Raw genomic sequence first — 15,666 nt, forward strand, 5'->3', positions numbered from 1 at the left:
TCTTTCTTTCTTTCTTTCTTTCTTTCTTTCTTTCTTTCTTTCTTTCTTTCTTTCTTTCTTTCTTTCTTTCGCTTATCTGGAGGCAGGTCGCAGGGGTAGCAGCCAAAGTAAGGAGGCCCAGACTAAGGCTGGGTTACTGTTACTAAATAAGACTAAGAACTTCCTCCTGGCTCTTATTGGGTGTTTCTGAATGTGCGGTTTATTTCTCAATAATTACTGATAGCACTTGGAGAAGACAGAGGAGCTCATTTTTTTCTGTCAAACTGACACAAAAAAGTGAAAGTTTAACAAATATGTAAAAAATAAGTAAATAAATAAATACTTTTTTATAGAAGTTGCATACCTTTGCATACCATTGCCTACCTTTGCCTATGACAAATGCCTTAGCTTTGGTCATAGGCAAAAAACTAACAACCCCAAATAAACATTAGATTCAGCAGAGAAGACAATTCAAGAAGAAGTTGTCCAAGTAATAACAAAAATAAATGCTAAATTACAGTTGGGGAAAACTACAAATCCTTAACTAAGATTCACACTATTGTATGAAGCCCCAGATGGAACGTAGCCCAAAATAAAGACCACACAAACCCACAAAGTCTAGTTATATAACCTTATATAGTATGACAATGCATGTATGAATCAGATAGCATACGCAGATAGCATACACCAATCTATTAGTGTTTACTGGACCAGTTATGCTAATACAATGATCAATGTTACATGAGACATACCAAGTGTAACAGCTGTTGGATGGAACCTTCTCGCCTGTGCTGTAATGGATGCCTTTGTCATCATAGCATCCACACTGGTCCCAGTTCACACATTTCATTGTGTCTTCATCAAAGAATGGCTTGGTGTGAGAACACTGTGGATAGCAACCTATGTAATACAAAAGTATATATGTTAATTAATGGGGAATGAAATGTCCAATGTAGGTGTAAAGTGAGGAGTTGACTTCCATCATGATGTTTTTACGACTCACTCAATGAAAACATAACACATGCCTCCTGCAATGTGGAAAAACAAGTCACTTTTTACTAAACATTAGATTCCTTGCATCTTAATTTTTCACTCTTAATGATTTGACTACTATACATAATATTGTAGGGAAATTAAGTTGTGGTATGAATATTATTTAGTAACAGTAACCCAACTTTCCTTAGCTTACCTTCAAAATACTTTGTCTTATCTGAAATACTGTTTAATAAAATGTGATGTAAGTAAAGTTACAAGTTATTTAACTAGCATGCTGGACAAATGTTTACCTTCCATGTGAGTGATGAGTTTGGTACAGTTTCCTGAGGGATTCCTACATGTCTTCATACAGTCAGCTCCACAAGGCTTGTAATGCCATTCACAGCCACCAGGGGAGTTATAGTAGTCACAGAAAATAGCTAGCAGACACAAAATATGGACCTTTTATATAATTTTTTTAATATAAAATAAAGTTTTGCATGACTGGAAACTGCCTGTTTCCAGTCATGGAAACAGGCAGTTTCCATGTAACTAAAGGCTTACTTTAGTGTAACTAAAGCAAGGCTTACTTTAGTGTAACTAAAGTAAGCCTTGCTTTAGTTACACTAAAGGCTTACACTAAAGTAAGCCTTCATTCAAATTATTCAAATTTGAATGAAGTAAGCCTTTAACAAGTAAGTTACACTGACTAAAGGCTTACTTCATTCAAATTTGAATAATTTCATTGGTACTTAAAAAGTCAGTTATATTGAAATATGTATTTAATTTGATTTACATGTGATTTATTTGTGTGCATTTTGAGATTACTAAAGTTTTGAACTGGTGCTTTGTAAAGCTGAAATTATCTTGAAATTAAACAAAATCCAATTTTTGATTTTGTTACATCATCGAATAGCTCCATCACCGTGACAGCAGTTGTGATGGTCAAACTTACGGCACAACTTTGGAGTTCTCCAGCTGATGCAGGCTCCAGCTGTGCTGCAAGCTTTGGCATAGGCAGCCACAGCGGTGCAGAAACACTCACAGTCACCTCCAGTGTCACAAGCACAGGAGTCTCTCACACAAGAATCATAGTATGGGCCAGGATCAACCTTAAACACAAAGCAGTTACATCAAACATGTTGTCTTTCTCATTCTAATTATACTCATGTAAGGTATACTGTTACATATTTTGAAAGAAGTTTAAAAGAGGCCAATAAATAGACTTTGTAGAAAAACTACAAATATTCTCCCATCAAGTTTTTCCATGTTTAAAACATTCTAAAATAAAGTTTGTTAGGCTTGTGGTGGAAATTTTATCATGCGGTAAAGTTAAGATATACACCAAAGGTTAGAAGCCAGACTGTCTCTCCACTGTTCAGGATCCTTTATCCATGGTACAAGACAAATATGTGGACTCTGACAAACTCTACTATGAGCCTTACTCAAAGCTTTTACTCTGTCCTGTTTGAGTGCTTTATATTCTTAAGCATGGTATAACATAAACTTGACTGACTGGAATTTCATCTAACAGTGCCTGGTAATTTTTTTCTAAAACGGGATGTTTTAGATAGATAAATAAACAGTAGCTGGATCACCACGCAAAGAAAGAGGCAATCTGTGCATGTAGTGATAAAGATGAAGAAAAGAAGAAAAAACTATCTAATCTCCCAAGGAGTGGAGCATTTACAGTTTTTAATTTATGTAAACATGGATCCATTTAGGTGTAGCTGTGCTGTGTGCATGTTACTTTTGGATGACAGCTGTGGAAGGTGGCGCTGGTTATGATGCTGCACTGCTTCTGAGACCAGGCTGCCCGGTAGCGGTTGGAGGCACAGGGATCACTGAGAAGCTGGGCATTAGAGCAACTAGATGACACTTTCCAGCTGTTCCCAAACTCTAAAACATCTGTCACAGTGTCTTGAGAGCGTGTGGTAAAATCATTTTTACTGTTGCCATCGTAGTTCCCACAAAGGCCACACACTTCACCCTGGCATGGTGAAAACAACAGAGCAGTCACAAATATGATATGATTTGAACTTATCATCATCAGGTACATTACCAGTTCAGTAAAAATATCCAGCATTGATCAGTGTTGGTCTAAATATCAAATGAAATGATACAAGGATTTGTGTTCATGTGTAAGTATTTTGATAGTATGTTCTTTTATTTGGCCAGCTTATGGTCATCTAAAATAAAACCTAAAGAACCAAGCTGAGATTTAGTTAATCACAACACACACACTTAATGAGTTACCTGGAACTGTGGACTGAGAGAAATGAAAAGGCTGGTCTTCTGGTCCCACATGACTACCAGCCCTGATTGGACGGTCACCACCAGGTAAATACCCATTTTTTGTACAGAAACAGGGAGAACATTGATGTTTCCTTTTATAACCTGGAAACTGTCATCTTTAAGATGGAATTCATTATCCTGTACACATCAAGATTACAAAGCAAACAAAAACCACATAAAATGTTAAACACTGCACAGACTCTATATGAAACTTTCTATTTCTCCTTGTATATATTTTGTTCCACATGTCAAAGATTGGCAGGGTTTATGTTTTTCCCAACTCCCTACATACTATTACATAACATGCTAAAAACTTTACAAATAAACTCTGGTTTTTGATGAAAGATTAGGACTATGCTAAGATGAGGCGATGGTATTTTTGCTGCAGGTTGTCATGCTGTCAGAATCTTCTCTCCTTGTCCAGCAGTTGGAAGATATTAACAACTAGATCACAGGTGTAGATGGAATGAGTGTGGTGTGTTTACCTCTAGGAAGATCTTAATGGTCTTGGAGCAGGTGGTCCCAGTGGTTCCACATGGAACATTCTCAGTGATAATACTGAAGCTTCTGTTTCCCTGACCAGGGCTGCAATAATCCTGAGTGAGAACACACAGTAATACAGTCATAGGATTTCCTTTGTGTTCCCTTCTTATAATTTAAAAAAAAAGTCAATTATTGATATAGCTGATAGTTTTCTCCGCTAACAGGCTCCAGAATTCACTTCTATTGTTAGAGAAAGATTGATTTCAACTCCTCAATATGTCTAAAAGGTGACTGTCCAAGTATGTTTATTATTTATTGGACCAGTGTGTATTAGTGACAGGTTTGTTCATCAACATACATCACATTTAAAGATTTTAAGTCTGACAAATAAACAATGTTGATTTGTCCACTAGCCTTCTTACCTGTAGGAGTGTGTATTCGCATTGTCCACTGAAGTCAAACCTTTTATCATCAAACGTAATATAATGACCATCTCCATAGATCCCACAAACTCCATTGCAAACATTATTGGTACAAGTGAACGTTCGTCCGCTGCATGAGCTGTGGTGACATACAAACAGAAATAAATCAAACAAATATATAAATGTCAGATGTGAGAGCTGGAAGGGAGAGAATTGGCATGAAAGAGTTAATATCTGTGCTACAGTTTTTAAGGTCAAAAGTCATAAATGCCTCAAATACCAGGTGTTACAGTCCACTGTGAGAGTCTGTCCTGGCTGGTAGACGTGTCCATTGTGGACACATGGACAGCTTGTCTCATTGATGCAGCCTCCTGCTCCGTCTGACAGCAGGCCTTCTGGGCACACACATCCAGATGTACAGCCTGTACTGATCTGCTCCCGGCAAGAGTGAAGAGATGTTAGGCTGAACAAGGTGCGTGGATTTACATCAAAATGCTTTTTTGAACTGAAATACTTTGCTGTACTTACACAAGGCATGTCCACCGTGCTGCAGCTCCTCTGACACTCAGCCCCAGTGGTGCCAAGCTGAGCAGTGGAGCAATCAAAATAAATCATGGGGGCGACACATGTTGTAGAGGCTGAAGATTGAAATTGAGTGCAGATTATGTTAAAACTACAGATTATGGACTAAGACATCCTTTGCTAAAGAATGAAATATTGCACTGTTTACAAACCTCATTATAGGTTGCAATTAAGTGTTAGTTGTATAAACACCACAAAATTACCCTCCCATAGATGGATGTAACGTATAGAAACCTACTTTGTAGTCTGGCTCCTCCTGAGCAGCTGAGGGCCCCATGTCTGCAGACACTGTGGACAAGGCAAACAGAATCAATATGAATTATGAGGCATGTGGGGATGTAGTGATCTGATCCCAAACAGCCTTGACAAGGCATTACAAGCTGACTGCATTAAACTCCATGTTTTTTGCCCTACTCTCTGTCAGTTTACTGACCAAAAGAAAATGGAGCACCAACTTTAAAAAAAATGTTGATTTGTTACATGCAGTCAAATAAAGTTTGTCAAATTTAATTTATTTATGTTTGCTTAAAATGACAACTTAGTAAACTTAATCTACATGGACTTAAAGGACTTGGACTTAAAGGACTTGGACAAGTCTTTTAAGTCCCCAAGACTTAAAGGACTTGGGGGCAAGATTAGGGGATTTGCTAATCTTGCCCCCAATTTATTTTTAAAGCACATGTTCTTTGATGATAAAACAGTTCATATTTATGTGAATATGAAAATCTCCAATGAGCATCTGTGAGTCGTTACCATGTTACTCCATCTTTGATGATGGCCTGTCCAGCAGGAATAAAGGTGTCCTTATCGTAGCAGGGGCAGCTCGCACTGGACACACACTGTCCCCCTTCATTCATGTAAGTTCCCTCAGCACAGCCGCAGCCGTCCACGGAGGTGAAGTTGACCTGGCAGGAGTAATCAGCCTGGCTGAGGGAACGACACGTCCGACCACAGGAGGTCATGTTGTACTCATAAACTGTTTCTGATAGGCATGATTCGCTAAATTTTCCTATTGAAAAAATGTGAAAAGGTTAATCAAACAGTCCGATCTACCCAGCAGAAGGATATGTTTCCGAACAGTGAAAACATGTTCACTGATTTTTGCTCACCGCAGATGGTTTCCCTCCAGCCACTGATGTGGACTCCTGCTGCTGAGCAGGCATAGACATATGAGGAAACCGCAGCACACATGCAGTCTTCGCTTTTTTCACAGTTACAGCCGTCGTACATGCAGTTCTGCTCAAACACAAAGTGGACATGGAGAAGGCTGACAGTAGAAGAGTTTTATACACGCTCAATGCTTCATGTTTGCAAACCTACGTCTTTGTATGAGCTGGGGCTGACAACAGAGTGGCAAGGGGCAAACACTCCCAGCGGATCAGTCAATTTGGAACACCAGTACTGTGCATAGTTCTCTGTAACACACAAATATAAATAAATATAATAATATAATATAATAAAAGGTGTATCTTGAAAAAAACAGTAGTATTTCTCTGATGAAAGGCATCCAGGCTGATGTCACTTCACACATAGACATGTTTCTGAGATTTTGGGACTAAGGCTCATACTCAAGCTGCCGCTGATAGTACCAATGTGAAAAGTAGATTTTGTCCAGAAAACCTTTCTACTGATTAATTTGGTATTTTATTTTGGCATCGTGTTTTATCTGTGTATCTTTGTTTTACTTTCTTTAATCTGCATTTGCAATTTTGATCTTTGAATGGTGATATACATAAGAATTACTTACTTACTTATCAGTACTTATCATTTAAAAACTATTGGCCAAGATCTCATTTACTGATTTTTGCCTTCTTCTAATTTAGCTTCCTGTTTCTTGACAGCTGAACCTGCAAGATGAAAGCATGTGTCTTGCTTTTCTGCAAAAAAACATTTTTGAAATATTTTATAGGATTTGCATATGCTGTGTAATCAGACTATGTTAACTTGTATGATCACTATGAAATCTTTCTTTTGCATTTTGGCAACTCCTCAGGGCATGGTTCTATTTGGTTTAAGACTGCTATTTCAAGAAGGTACTTGAAAATATTGTTTGCACTTTAAATATTAACTATGTTAAAATTCTGTCTTTATTGGGAAGGTTATCTTCAACAACTTCAACTTTTTGTAAGATCATGTTATGGCAAAATTTAAGATTAAACATTGACTGTAACTTTTTGAAAACGGTGCTGCAAAAGTAGTAATTTTAGGCCACAGCAATCACAAAAGCATAACCCAACATCCTGGAGGGCCTGTGGTAAGCTGTGATGGCACATTGTGTGTTAGGATCCCGGGTTGTTAGGTTGTTTTGTTGTTTGATTTGATTCTAGTTTCATTATTTTGTGTTTCTTATTTTGTTCAGTCTTGTTTCAATTTTTCTTTAATTCAGTCCTTTCACAGTGATTCTAATTAAGTTTATTTCTTGTATCTAGTTATGCTTAGTTACTCTAGTTTTATAATGTTTAGTTTGCTTAAATGCTAGATTCATTTCCTAGTCCCCTGCTTACTCTCCCTCGCCTCCTATGCCACTTTCTCTCTCTCTCTCTCCTCAGTCTGCCTCCTGTTCTTGCCATTCACACCTGCAACCCGTTAGCTATCAGCCCAGTTCCTTTGTTCCAGCATTCAAGCTCCCAGTACTTAAGCACCTCTTTCTCAGTTACTCCTTGCTGGTTCCTCCTGTTATTCCCTATAACAGGGGTGGCCAAGTCCAGTCCTCGAGAGCCACCATCCTGCAAGTTTTAGAAGTATCCTTACTCCAACAGACCGGGATCAGCTCTACAGAGGCCTGATAACAAGCCAGTCATTTGATTCAGGTGTGTTGAAGCAGGGATGCATCTGAAACTTGCAGGATGGTGGCTCTCGAGGACTGGACTTGGCCACCCCTGCCCTATAACCTCTCCACTGCTGCTCTGGTTTCCCTGCATTCTTCTCGAGCCTCCTGGCTGGCTTTCTGCTATGGTTTATTTTTGTTCGGTTCTGGAATTTTGTAAGTTTGCTGGTTCATCTTTTTTTTTTATTAAATATTCCAACATCACCTGTTGCCTACCTCTCTGAATTTGGGTTGTCTTTAAAAACATTCAACATAACATTGTGTGCAGGAGATCATCTGTACCTCTGCTAATGTCCTGGCTGCAAGGATCTCCAAAGCGTGGCATGATGTCAGGACAGCTGACTCTGGTTTTCCATGTGTTGGCAAATGCTGCAGCGGTTCCCTCCACAAGTCCACTGATGACCCAGAAGTCATCACTCATTATGTTGTTGAAGTTCCCACATAACCCTGTGGAGCATTGTGGGACAGAGATGAGCTTTTGGAAACCTGAAAGATGCATATTTACATCCTAAATGCATGGAGATGTACCGGATGTGGCTCCTTTGAGTGACACATCAGCTGAAACGAAGACTTGCATCACAGGAGAGAGCTGGACCATCACTTGGATTCCCACTTTGGTGCTTATTACAACATAAAAGGAGGATGGCCAAAAGGCGCTCAGCTCAGCTGCAGAGATCAGAACACATAGCATTAAGTGAGCTGTCAGTACTGAAGCAACATGTCCTACAGGTTTCATTTCATCAACATGTTTATTATAGTTCATTAATATTTCCATGGTGTGTTGTGGTAATAAACTGTCTTCTAACAGCCTGTGGGTTTCTGTCTCACTCTTTCTCTGGTGATGTGCCGACATGTCTGTTGTGTCCGAGTTCTCTGATTTTCCTCCATTTTCTTTCATTAATTACCTTCAAAAACTGATCATAGATGTCATACGTTTTAGTTCATGCTGCTGCACACTGAATGTCAGCTTAAAAAGGCTGCAACCCTAGCAGAATAAAATACTACGTGTAGATGTATATGGACATCATGTGTGGGTGTGTTAGATGGACATTAATAATAATATTCACTTACATGTAAACAATGGAAGCTGAGAAAGAATATTGTTGACATAGACTTGCCCAGATGCTTGAATTTTGATGACCTGGTATTTAGTGGAAAGACATTTTAGATTGTTAAACATGCATTAATTAGTATTTGGAATAAAATCCTAAATATGTATTGTCTTTCAAAACTAGTGTGCCAGATTATATAAAAGTCCAATATTAATCAAGAGAATTATCGGTTAAAATAATTCACATTGCTAGATGTACCACTCTCAGAAGAGATATATATATATATATATATATATATATAAAACTACTGCTGTAGTTTTCTCAAAAAACTAATAGTTTTCTCAAAAATCTGTGGTCTTAATATTCATATATTTATATATTTTAACTTTAAAGTGACAATGTTAGAACTAGTTCTTACAAGTTCTATCCCAGGTTTGAGTAGATGCTTGTGGGCACAAGCCAATGATCTGAAAGTCTTTGCATTGTGTCTACATGTTATGAAAAACAACAGAAATATAAGCCGGGGAGTTAATGTGTCGGCATCTTACCACGGCATTACTGCCCAGGGCCAGAGTAACGGCTCTGAGACACGTCCTGCTGTCTGTCAGACCACATTTGACCAGGTCCACTAACACAGTGTACAGGGAGCCATCACTCTGCTGCAACACAGTGACACAAAACCTATCAGCACAAATAGCAATCCCAGTTAGAACACACCCATTTTGGTGTGAGCATTGACTGGTTATCAAGATATATAGTGAGTTTAAAAGGTTATTGTTTCTGACTCCAAATAGCACAGAGGGCAACACACACTGCTGCACACTGTTGCTTAGCTGGCTGAAAGATGGCTGCTGCTATCTGTATTTTCTTCTTGTCGCAGAAAAAAAACAATTAGACACCGGGATCTTTGATCTCTAACACAGAAGCCTTATGGGTATCCATCCAAACGTTGGCTCTGTCTGCTTATCCTGGCAGGGTGGAAGAGGCGCTGCTATTGGCAGCAGTCTTGTCATTGGGAGACCGGTAGGTACACCCTGGATTTGAACCCAGGACCTTCTTGCTGCAAGGCAACAATACAGCTGGTCCTCTGGGCACCCCCATTACTCACATCAAGTTTTAAAACTATATTTAAGACAACATAAACTGGTTTGTTATCCTTCATTTGTTTTTTTAAATATCTTTCGGTGAACCAGCATGCCTTGATGCTGTTGTTACACTTGTGTAGTTCAGCACTAAATATGTTCATTACAAAATTAATTTAATCATTGTCTAAGCATACAGATGTATAAAGCTCTTTACTTTAGCCAGAACATAGGAGCAGTCTCCGTGGAAGGTGTAGATTTTCCCATCAAAGGTGGTAACGTGAGCTCCTCCCTCCACAGAACAGGTTCCCGAGCAGTTTTCCTCTGTACACGTCCAGTGGCCTTTCTCACAAACACTGTTAAATTCATACGCAAAATTTAGTTAATTGACTAGAAAGGTGTTGGTGTTAAAAACAGTACTGATTTTGCTGTGGTTAACTATGGGGTCCGCAAAGCCCGGCTTTCATTTTGATAATCCACTTCCGCTAATTTAGCTATTTATTTATAAGGTAAATATCTAGCTAGCAATCTAGATATTCGTTGCTAACTAAATCTATTTAGTTAGATAGCTAAACTTTTAGGGCCAGTTAAATATTTTATTTGGAAAATAAATATTTCGTTTGAAAATTATTTTAAAAATTAAATGTTTTGTTTGGTAAATAGATACTCACTATGAAAGTACATATTTAATTTTAAGCTATAACACATATTTTTTTTAACCGACCTTGTCAACATTAGCATGAAAGTATTAAACGCATTTCAAATTAATTATTCAAAATATGTCCCCATCACATGGGAACATGCTACTGGCTAACTCAAATTTTCTTTCCATATATGGACCTGGTAGAGTTGCGTATGTTCCCAGCTTACCAGGATCTACAGTTGAATGAGTAGGACTCTCCTGACTGGTAGATCTGGTTGCGATGGAGACATGGGCACCGATCAGCTGCGACACATCCTGTGTTACCAATGTCATCAAACACCATTCCTGAAGGCAGGAGAGATGATAATTAATTTGCCTGAACAATAAATAACTCAGCATGGATGCTCGTATTAAAACAAGAGTGTGTCTTTACCTGCAGGGCAGCTGCAGCCATCGTGGCAATGGCTGTCACAGGTCTGACTGGCCTGTGGGTTGGAGCAGGAGTCCTGACATGGCCGGCTACATTCCAGAAACTCCATGTTGTATGGGCATCGCTTGTCTGTGAAGACAGTTTGTTTCATTTTGTGGTATCAACTCCAGGAAGCTAATCTTAAAACAAAATAGCAAAGAAGGACTCTAATCTTCAGACTGCGTGTGCTGAGCTTACAGCAGAAGGTTTCGTTCCTCCAAGGCTGGGGTCTTCCTCCTGCATGGACGCACTGTCTGGAGAACTCTGAGATGGTTTTGCACAAGATGGACTCTGTATTCTCTTCTGAGTTACACATGTCTGCCATGCACGCCTTGGTAAACGATTCCACATCCAGGAGGTTCTGGCAGCTGCTGAACGGATCGTTGGTGAAGGTCTCCTCACAAAGCAGCTGGGGGTGAAAATTATAAACACTTTCAGTCTGTGGTCAACTCAGTCCATAGAGGCTTCTGGTCAAATAGGGGCTGAATGTAAACTGTTTCATTCAACAGCAGAATTGGAAACTCTAAATCAGACACTAACTGACATTAATATGTGACTGATGATGATCTGGATCATTACCTTATCCCCACAGCTCCGGGTCGGGCTGAGGTCGGGTTCCACACACGTCTCAGTGGGCCCGTTTACCTTGTAAGTCTCAGCCAAGTCCACTACAGACAGCACAGCCCCTACAGTCAGTCACACAGTAACCATCCTGTCACAAACCAGCAACTACTCTCACATCAGATGTGATTGTAGAATATTTAGCAAGGACAACCCAAACTTAGTGTGTATCAATAAGTAAATTAATTCAGCAAACTAAGGAAAAACATAAATATAATTTCCATGTCTTTCTGAAACTGAGATATTTATCCAGATTTCTTAAATAACTAACTGAAAGAACAACAGACGGTTTACAGTATTTTCTCATCATAATCTTTTATAAAGCACAAAGACATTGAAGCACATTATTTTACAGACAAATTAAATTCCATTAAAAATAAACTCAGAGCTGCAGAAAACATTAACTTTTTCCCCAGAAACTTCAGCCCACAGCCAAGGATAGCTTAAAGTGGGTTTTTTTTTTTAAATCTGGTGCTGCCTTCTCAATCCTAAAGTCTGTCATTGGGAAAAGTACAGAGTTTTTCATGGCATGTAGAAGCTAATTTAATTGGAATATTATTTTAAATGGACTGAACTTATATAGTGCTTTTTCCAATCATTTTGACCACTCAAAGCACTTTACACTAGAGTCACATTAACCCATTACACAGATTAGTAGACAAGTTGGGGTTAAGTGCCATGTCAATGTGCCTCTGGCACAGGTTGAAGCTGGAATTCAACCTACAACCTTCTGATCACAGGACAACTACTCTTCCCACAGAGCCACAGTCGCCCTTACCAGCAGCAATGCTGAGTTACCATTAAATGACCTTACCATCTTTTATAAAATCATTAGCTATCCCATCAAAGTTTCCACACAGTCCACAGGTCTGGTTCTGATATTTGCTATCCAGCTCGATCTGTAAAGATACGACACATAAAGAGATTAAGTCATGTGTGACGTGTGAGCACTAAAACATGTTCATGGAGGAATATACATATCAGAGTTTACAGTGAAGAGTCTTCCTAGCAAAGGTGTACTATATAATGCAGACATTTAGTTTCATAACAACAAAGGGCAGAGCTATATATGCTCCAACATAACTGACACATTTGTATTAATTGTAAAAGACTGAATAACTTTAGCTTGGAAAGACTTAATGATGTGCTTAGTCTGTTTGTGTCCTTCATACATACATCTAAGGAGTCATCCAGATTCCAAATAGCCTTGATTCCAAGATTGGCTTCAACAAAGATACTGGATGTGGTCCTTTTGATTGTCACTCCGAAGGCAACAAGTGGCAGAGACACCCTGCAGCAAACACACAGGATCAGGATGAGCCACAGAGCAGAAGCTAAAAAGTGAGGAAACATTTTGAGGCAAAATAATTCAACATTAGACATAAGCAACATCAGTCAGCAAACATGTTCAGTAAACCCTTCCATTTTGACTTCAAGATCTTTTAATTGAAGAACTTTAACATTTTACGACAAGTTCTGAGAAACCACAAACTTTAGGAACAACCCTGGAAAATAAATAATAAGAAAGAAAAGAAAAGAGAAAAATAAAAGAGAACAAGAGAAAAGAAAATAAAACACAAACGCTTTTTCTTCTGTCTTATTAATTGAGCTTTTTTGCTCCTTTCTAAGCAATGCACATAACATTCTGTGTTGTGTCTGCTTATAGCGTTCTACATGAACTCTGCAGAGGTTTTACTGTGCAGGTGCAGCAGACAGAAGATGAGCAGCTGAAAACAACTCTGTCACTTTCTCCATCTTTGTTTCAAAGGGATCCTGGATTTTTAACTGGCTAAGACATTTTTTCACCTTCTAAACTTAAAAACATAAATCAAATTAACAACAGTAATGCCATAGGTAGATCAGAGATATGAAATATGGTATGAGGCGTATGTGAGCAGTGAGACTGTAGGATAGAAGCAAACATAGAGACGATATGCAAAGAGCTGCTTAGAGAAAAACATTAGGATTTCATGTCAGATATTCCAGCTCTAAGTTAACTCAGTTCTCTATTTGCTTAAACCAGAGCTATCCAAACTGTTTGCGCTGTGGGCCAAAATCACCAAGTTGAAAGCATTCAGGGGCCATATTTTTTTCCACTTTAAAATCCAAAATGATTTTATTGTAAATATTTTATTTTGGGGATATAAAAATGAAGATGTTGAAATTTTCTCAGATGTTTTCCTTACAAAAAAAGAAAGGAGTTCAGGTTTTTGGTCGAAGTTTGATGACTGAGTGCTTAGAGTCTGTTGAGTAAAAATGAGCTGGATGTTTGTGGCCTGAATTTAATGATATTAAAATCATAATTACTGTGTGTTGTACCAAACATTTTCCATAAAAAAAAAAACCCTGGCATAAACTAAACCTTAAACGGATCTGAAAAGCTAAGCTGTTTAATAACTTAGACACAAGTTTATGATTAAACTCTTATTATATATATATATCAAACAATGAGAATGATGAACAGCAATGAATGTAAATATGCATTTGTAACTTAACCGTAGCTGTACCTCTTCCTGCAGAGATTCAGTCTGTGGCAAACATGACATGAGCCAGAGATTAAATCTGGACTGAACTCACTTCTGGTCGTTGAATATGACGGAGCTGTTGGAGAACTTCACCACTGAGCCATCCAGCTTCATGGTGATGCTGCTGATGGTGGCGGTGTTGTTGACCAGGCCCCGCCTCATCTGGATGATGAAACTCTCATAGCTTCCCCCGCAGTGGGAGACCAACACATGGTTACAGGTGGAGGCCAGCTGGAAGAAATGCCCATCGAAGGTCTTGAAGTGATAGTTTCCCCAAGTTGTGCAGACTCGGTCAAGGTGAGACATGTTGGCTGTTGAATGAGAATGTTAGAAAGAAAAGAATGGACAAACAAGTTCATAATACTGATAATAGTAGTCAAACCCCAAAATGCTGGTGTTTACATGGTTACCTGAAGTCAGATCCAGTGTCTGAAGAGCAGGGGCGATCGTTACTGTGGTGAAAACAAGAAATTATAACTGACTAGTTGAACACATTATTATATATTTTGAATATCAGATATTTATGCTTCATCATCAAATCTCAGTAAATAAAACCTGGGTATCTGTGAGGTTCAGTTTAAAATATTTTTCCTTTCTATAAAAACACGTGAATTAGTATTAAAAGTAGAAGAAAATTCTCAGGATAAAACATTTACATCAGACACCCGAAGCATTTTTATGTAGAATTATCTGAGCTGTTAGTGAAGCTGTGAAATGTGTTACCAGTCTGAGACAGAGAGCCAACCAGCAGAGTCAGGAAGATGAGCCATGATGTGGGCTGCAACCGTTGGGAGCCCATGTCCGTCCTACGGGTTGACTCAATGACAGAACTCAATGGGAGAACAAGTCCTTTTATAATATTCCAGCAAAGGTGGAGCTGGATGCACACAAGATTACAAACTGTTTACTCAAGAGGCATGTTTCTTCTCCCAGCTCCTTCTATACCCCAAGTAACATCTGAGTAATAGCTGCTGATCTTTACCTTTGATAAAAAAAAGAAACCAGAGCTGATGCTGTCTGGACCTGTTTTTGTTTGTTTGTTTTGCTTTGTTACCAAAATAAAATTTACCATATCTAAACGCTTGGACTGTTAAATTTTCAAAAACACGAGGAATGAAACAAAATCAAAGACGCTACACAGTTTCTGTCTTTTAGGTCTATGATCAATTTGATAAATTTGTTTTTGTCCGGAGTGCGCAGAAATGAAGGAAGAAATAGGATGCACAATATTTCAGCAGTAATGTCAATATTGTCCAGTACCGGGGGCCATGTTGTCTGTGGTGGACTGCTGATGTGGACATGGTGTACTTTCCTCCTGCTTATGTCATTAATCTATGTTCAACCACTGTGAGAAAACAACGATTACTTCTGTTTTGAACCTATTCGTTGATTTAGAAACTACGTTGGGATGCATGCTTTCCTTAGTGTTTGCACTGTTCCATTGCTTATGTCGCTGTGCATATGATGGTCCTCTATGGGCATAGGCGTAAATCCCGGGGGGGTCCGGACCTCCCCAATCTTGGAAGAGTCTAGAATTGTCCCCCCGCCCCCAAAGAAATCATGAAAGAAACCCTTGTATTTAAACAATGTCAACAGAATAAAGGCAATAGAAACAAAGAAGTAAATCTGCCATTCATCTAAGAAAAAAAATAAGAATTAATTTTTAGGTCCCCCCCACCATTGTTAGAACAATGGTTCAGTTCAAAGTGTA

The 15,666-nt window shown here is 38.7% G+C and overlaps 1 protein-coding gene across 1 annotated transcript in view; it reads right to left on the reverse strand.

Moving 5' to 3' along the window:
• Nucleotides 1-14,261, reverse strand: part of LOC103149213 (mucin-5AC) — a 14,515-nt gene extending 254 nt beyond the window's left edge. The window contains exons 1-23 of the mRNA XM_016679753.1: nucleotides 14,008-14,261; nucleotides 12,607-12,721; nucleotides 12,245-12,329; nucleotides 11,389-11,477; nucleotides 11,008-11,218; nucleotides 10,774-10,899; nucleotides 10,568-10,685; nucleotides 9,915-10,053; nucleotides 9,164-9,274; nucleotides 8,635-8,704; nucleotides 8,092-8,229; nucleotides 7,846-8,010; nucleotides 6,057-6,151; nucleotides 5,846-5,972; nucleotides 5,490-5,745; nucleotides 4,435-4,617; nucleotides 4,155-4,293; nucleotides 3,735-3,845; nucleotides 3,211-3,387; nucleotides 2,705-2,944; nucleotides 1,910-2,066; nucleotides 1,266-1,394; nucleotides 732-879 (exon numbers count right to left, since the gene is read on the reverse strand). Of these exons, the coding sequence (XP_016535239.1) occupies nucleotides 732-879; nucleotides 1,266-1,394; nucleotides 1,910-2,066; nucleotides 2,705-2,944; nucleotides 3,211-3,387; nucleotides 3,735-3,845; nucleotides 4,155-4,293; nucleotides 4,435-4,617; nucleotides 5,490-5,745; nucleotides 5,846-5,972; nucleotides 6,057-6,151; nucleotides 7,846-8,010; nucleotides 8,092-8,229; nucleotides 8,635-8,704; nucleotides 9,164-9,274; nucleotides 9,915-10,053; nucleotides 10,568-10,685; nucleotides 10,774-10,899; nucleotides 11,008-11,218; nucleotides 11,389-11,477; nucleotides 12,245-12,329; nucleotides 12,607-12,721; nucleotides 14,008-14,261 (3,383 nt within the window). The remainder of the gene's footprint in view (nucleotides 1-731; nucleotides 880-1,265; nucleotides 1,395-1,909; nucleotides 2,067-2,704; nucleotides 2,945-3,210; nucleotides 3,388-3,734; nucleotides 3,846-4,154; nucleotides 4,294-4,434; nucleotides 4,618-5,489; nucleotides 5,746-5,845; nucleotides 5,973-6,056; nucleotides 6,152-7,845; nucleotides 8,011-8,091; nucleotides 8,230-8,634; nucleotides 8,705-9,163; nucleotides 9,275-9,914; nucleotides 10,054-10,567; nucleotides 10,686-10,773; nucleotides 10,900-11,007; nucleotides 11,219-11,388; nucleotides 11,478-12,244; nucleotides 12,330-12,606; nucleotides 12,722-14,007) is intronic.
• Nucleotides 14,262-15,666: the final 1,405 nt, after the last annotated feature.

This window comes from Poecilia formosa, unplaced genomic scaffold (assembly GCF_000485575.1).
Source record: "Poecilia formosa unplaced genomic scaffold, Poecilia_formosa-5.1.2 Scaffold219, whole genome shotgun sequence".
Classification (NCBI taxonomy): Eukaryota; Metazoa; Chordata; class Actinopteri; order Cyprinodontiformes; family Poeciliidae; genus Poecilia; species Poecilia formosa.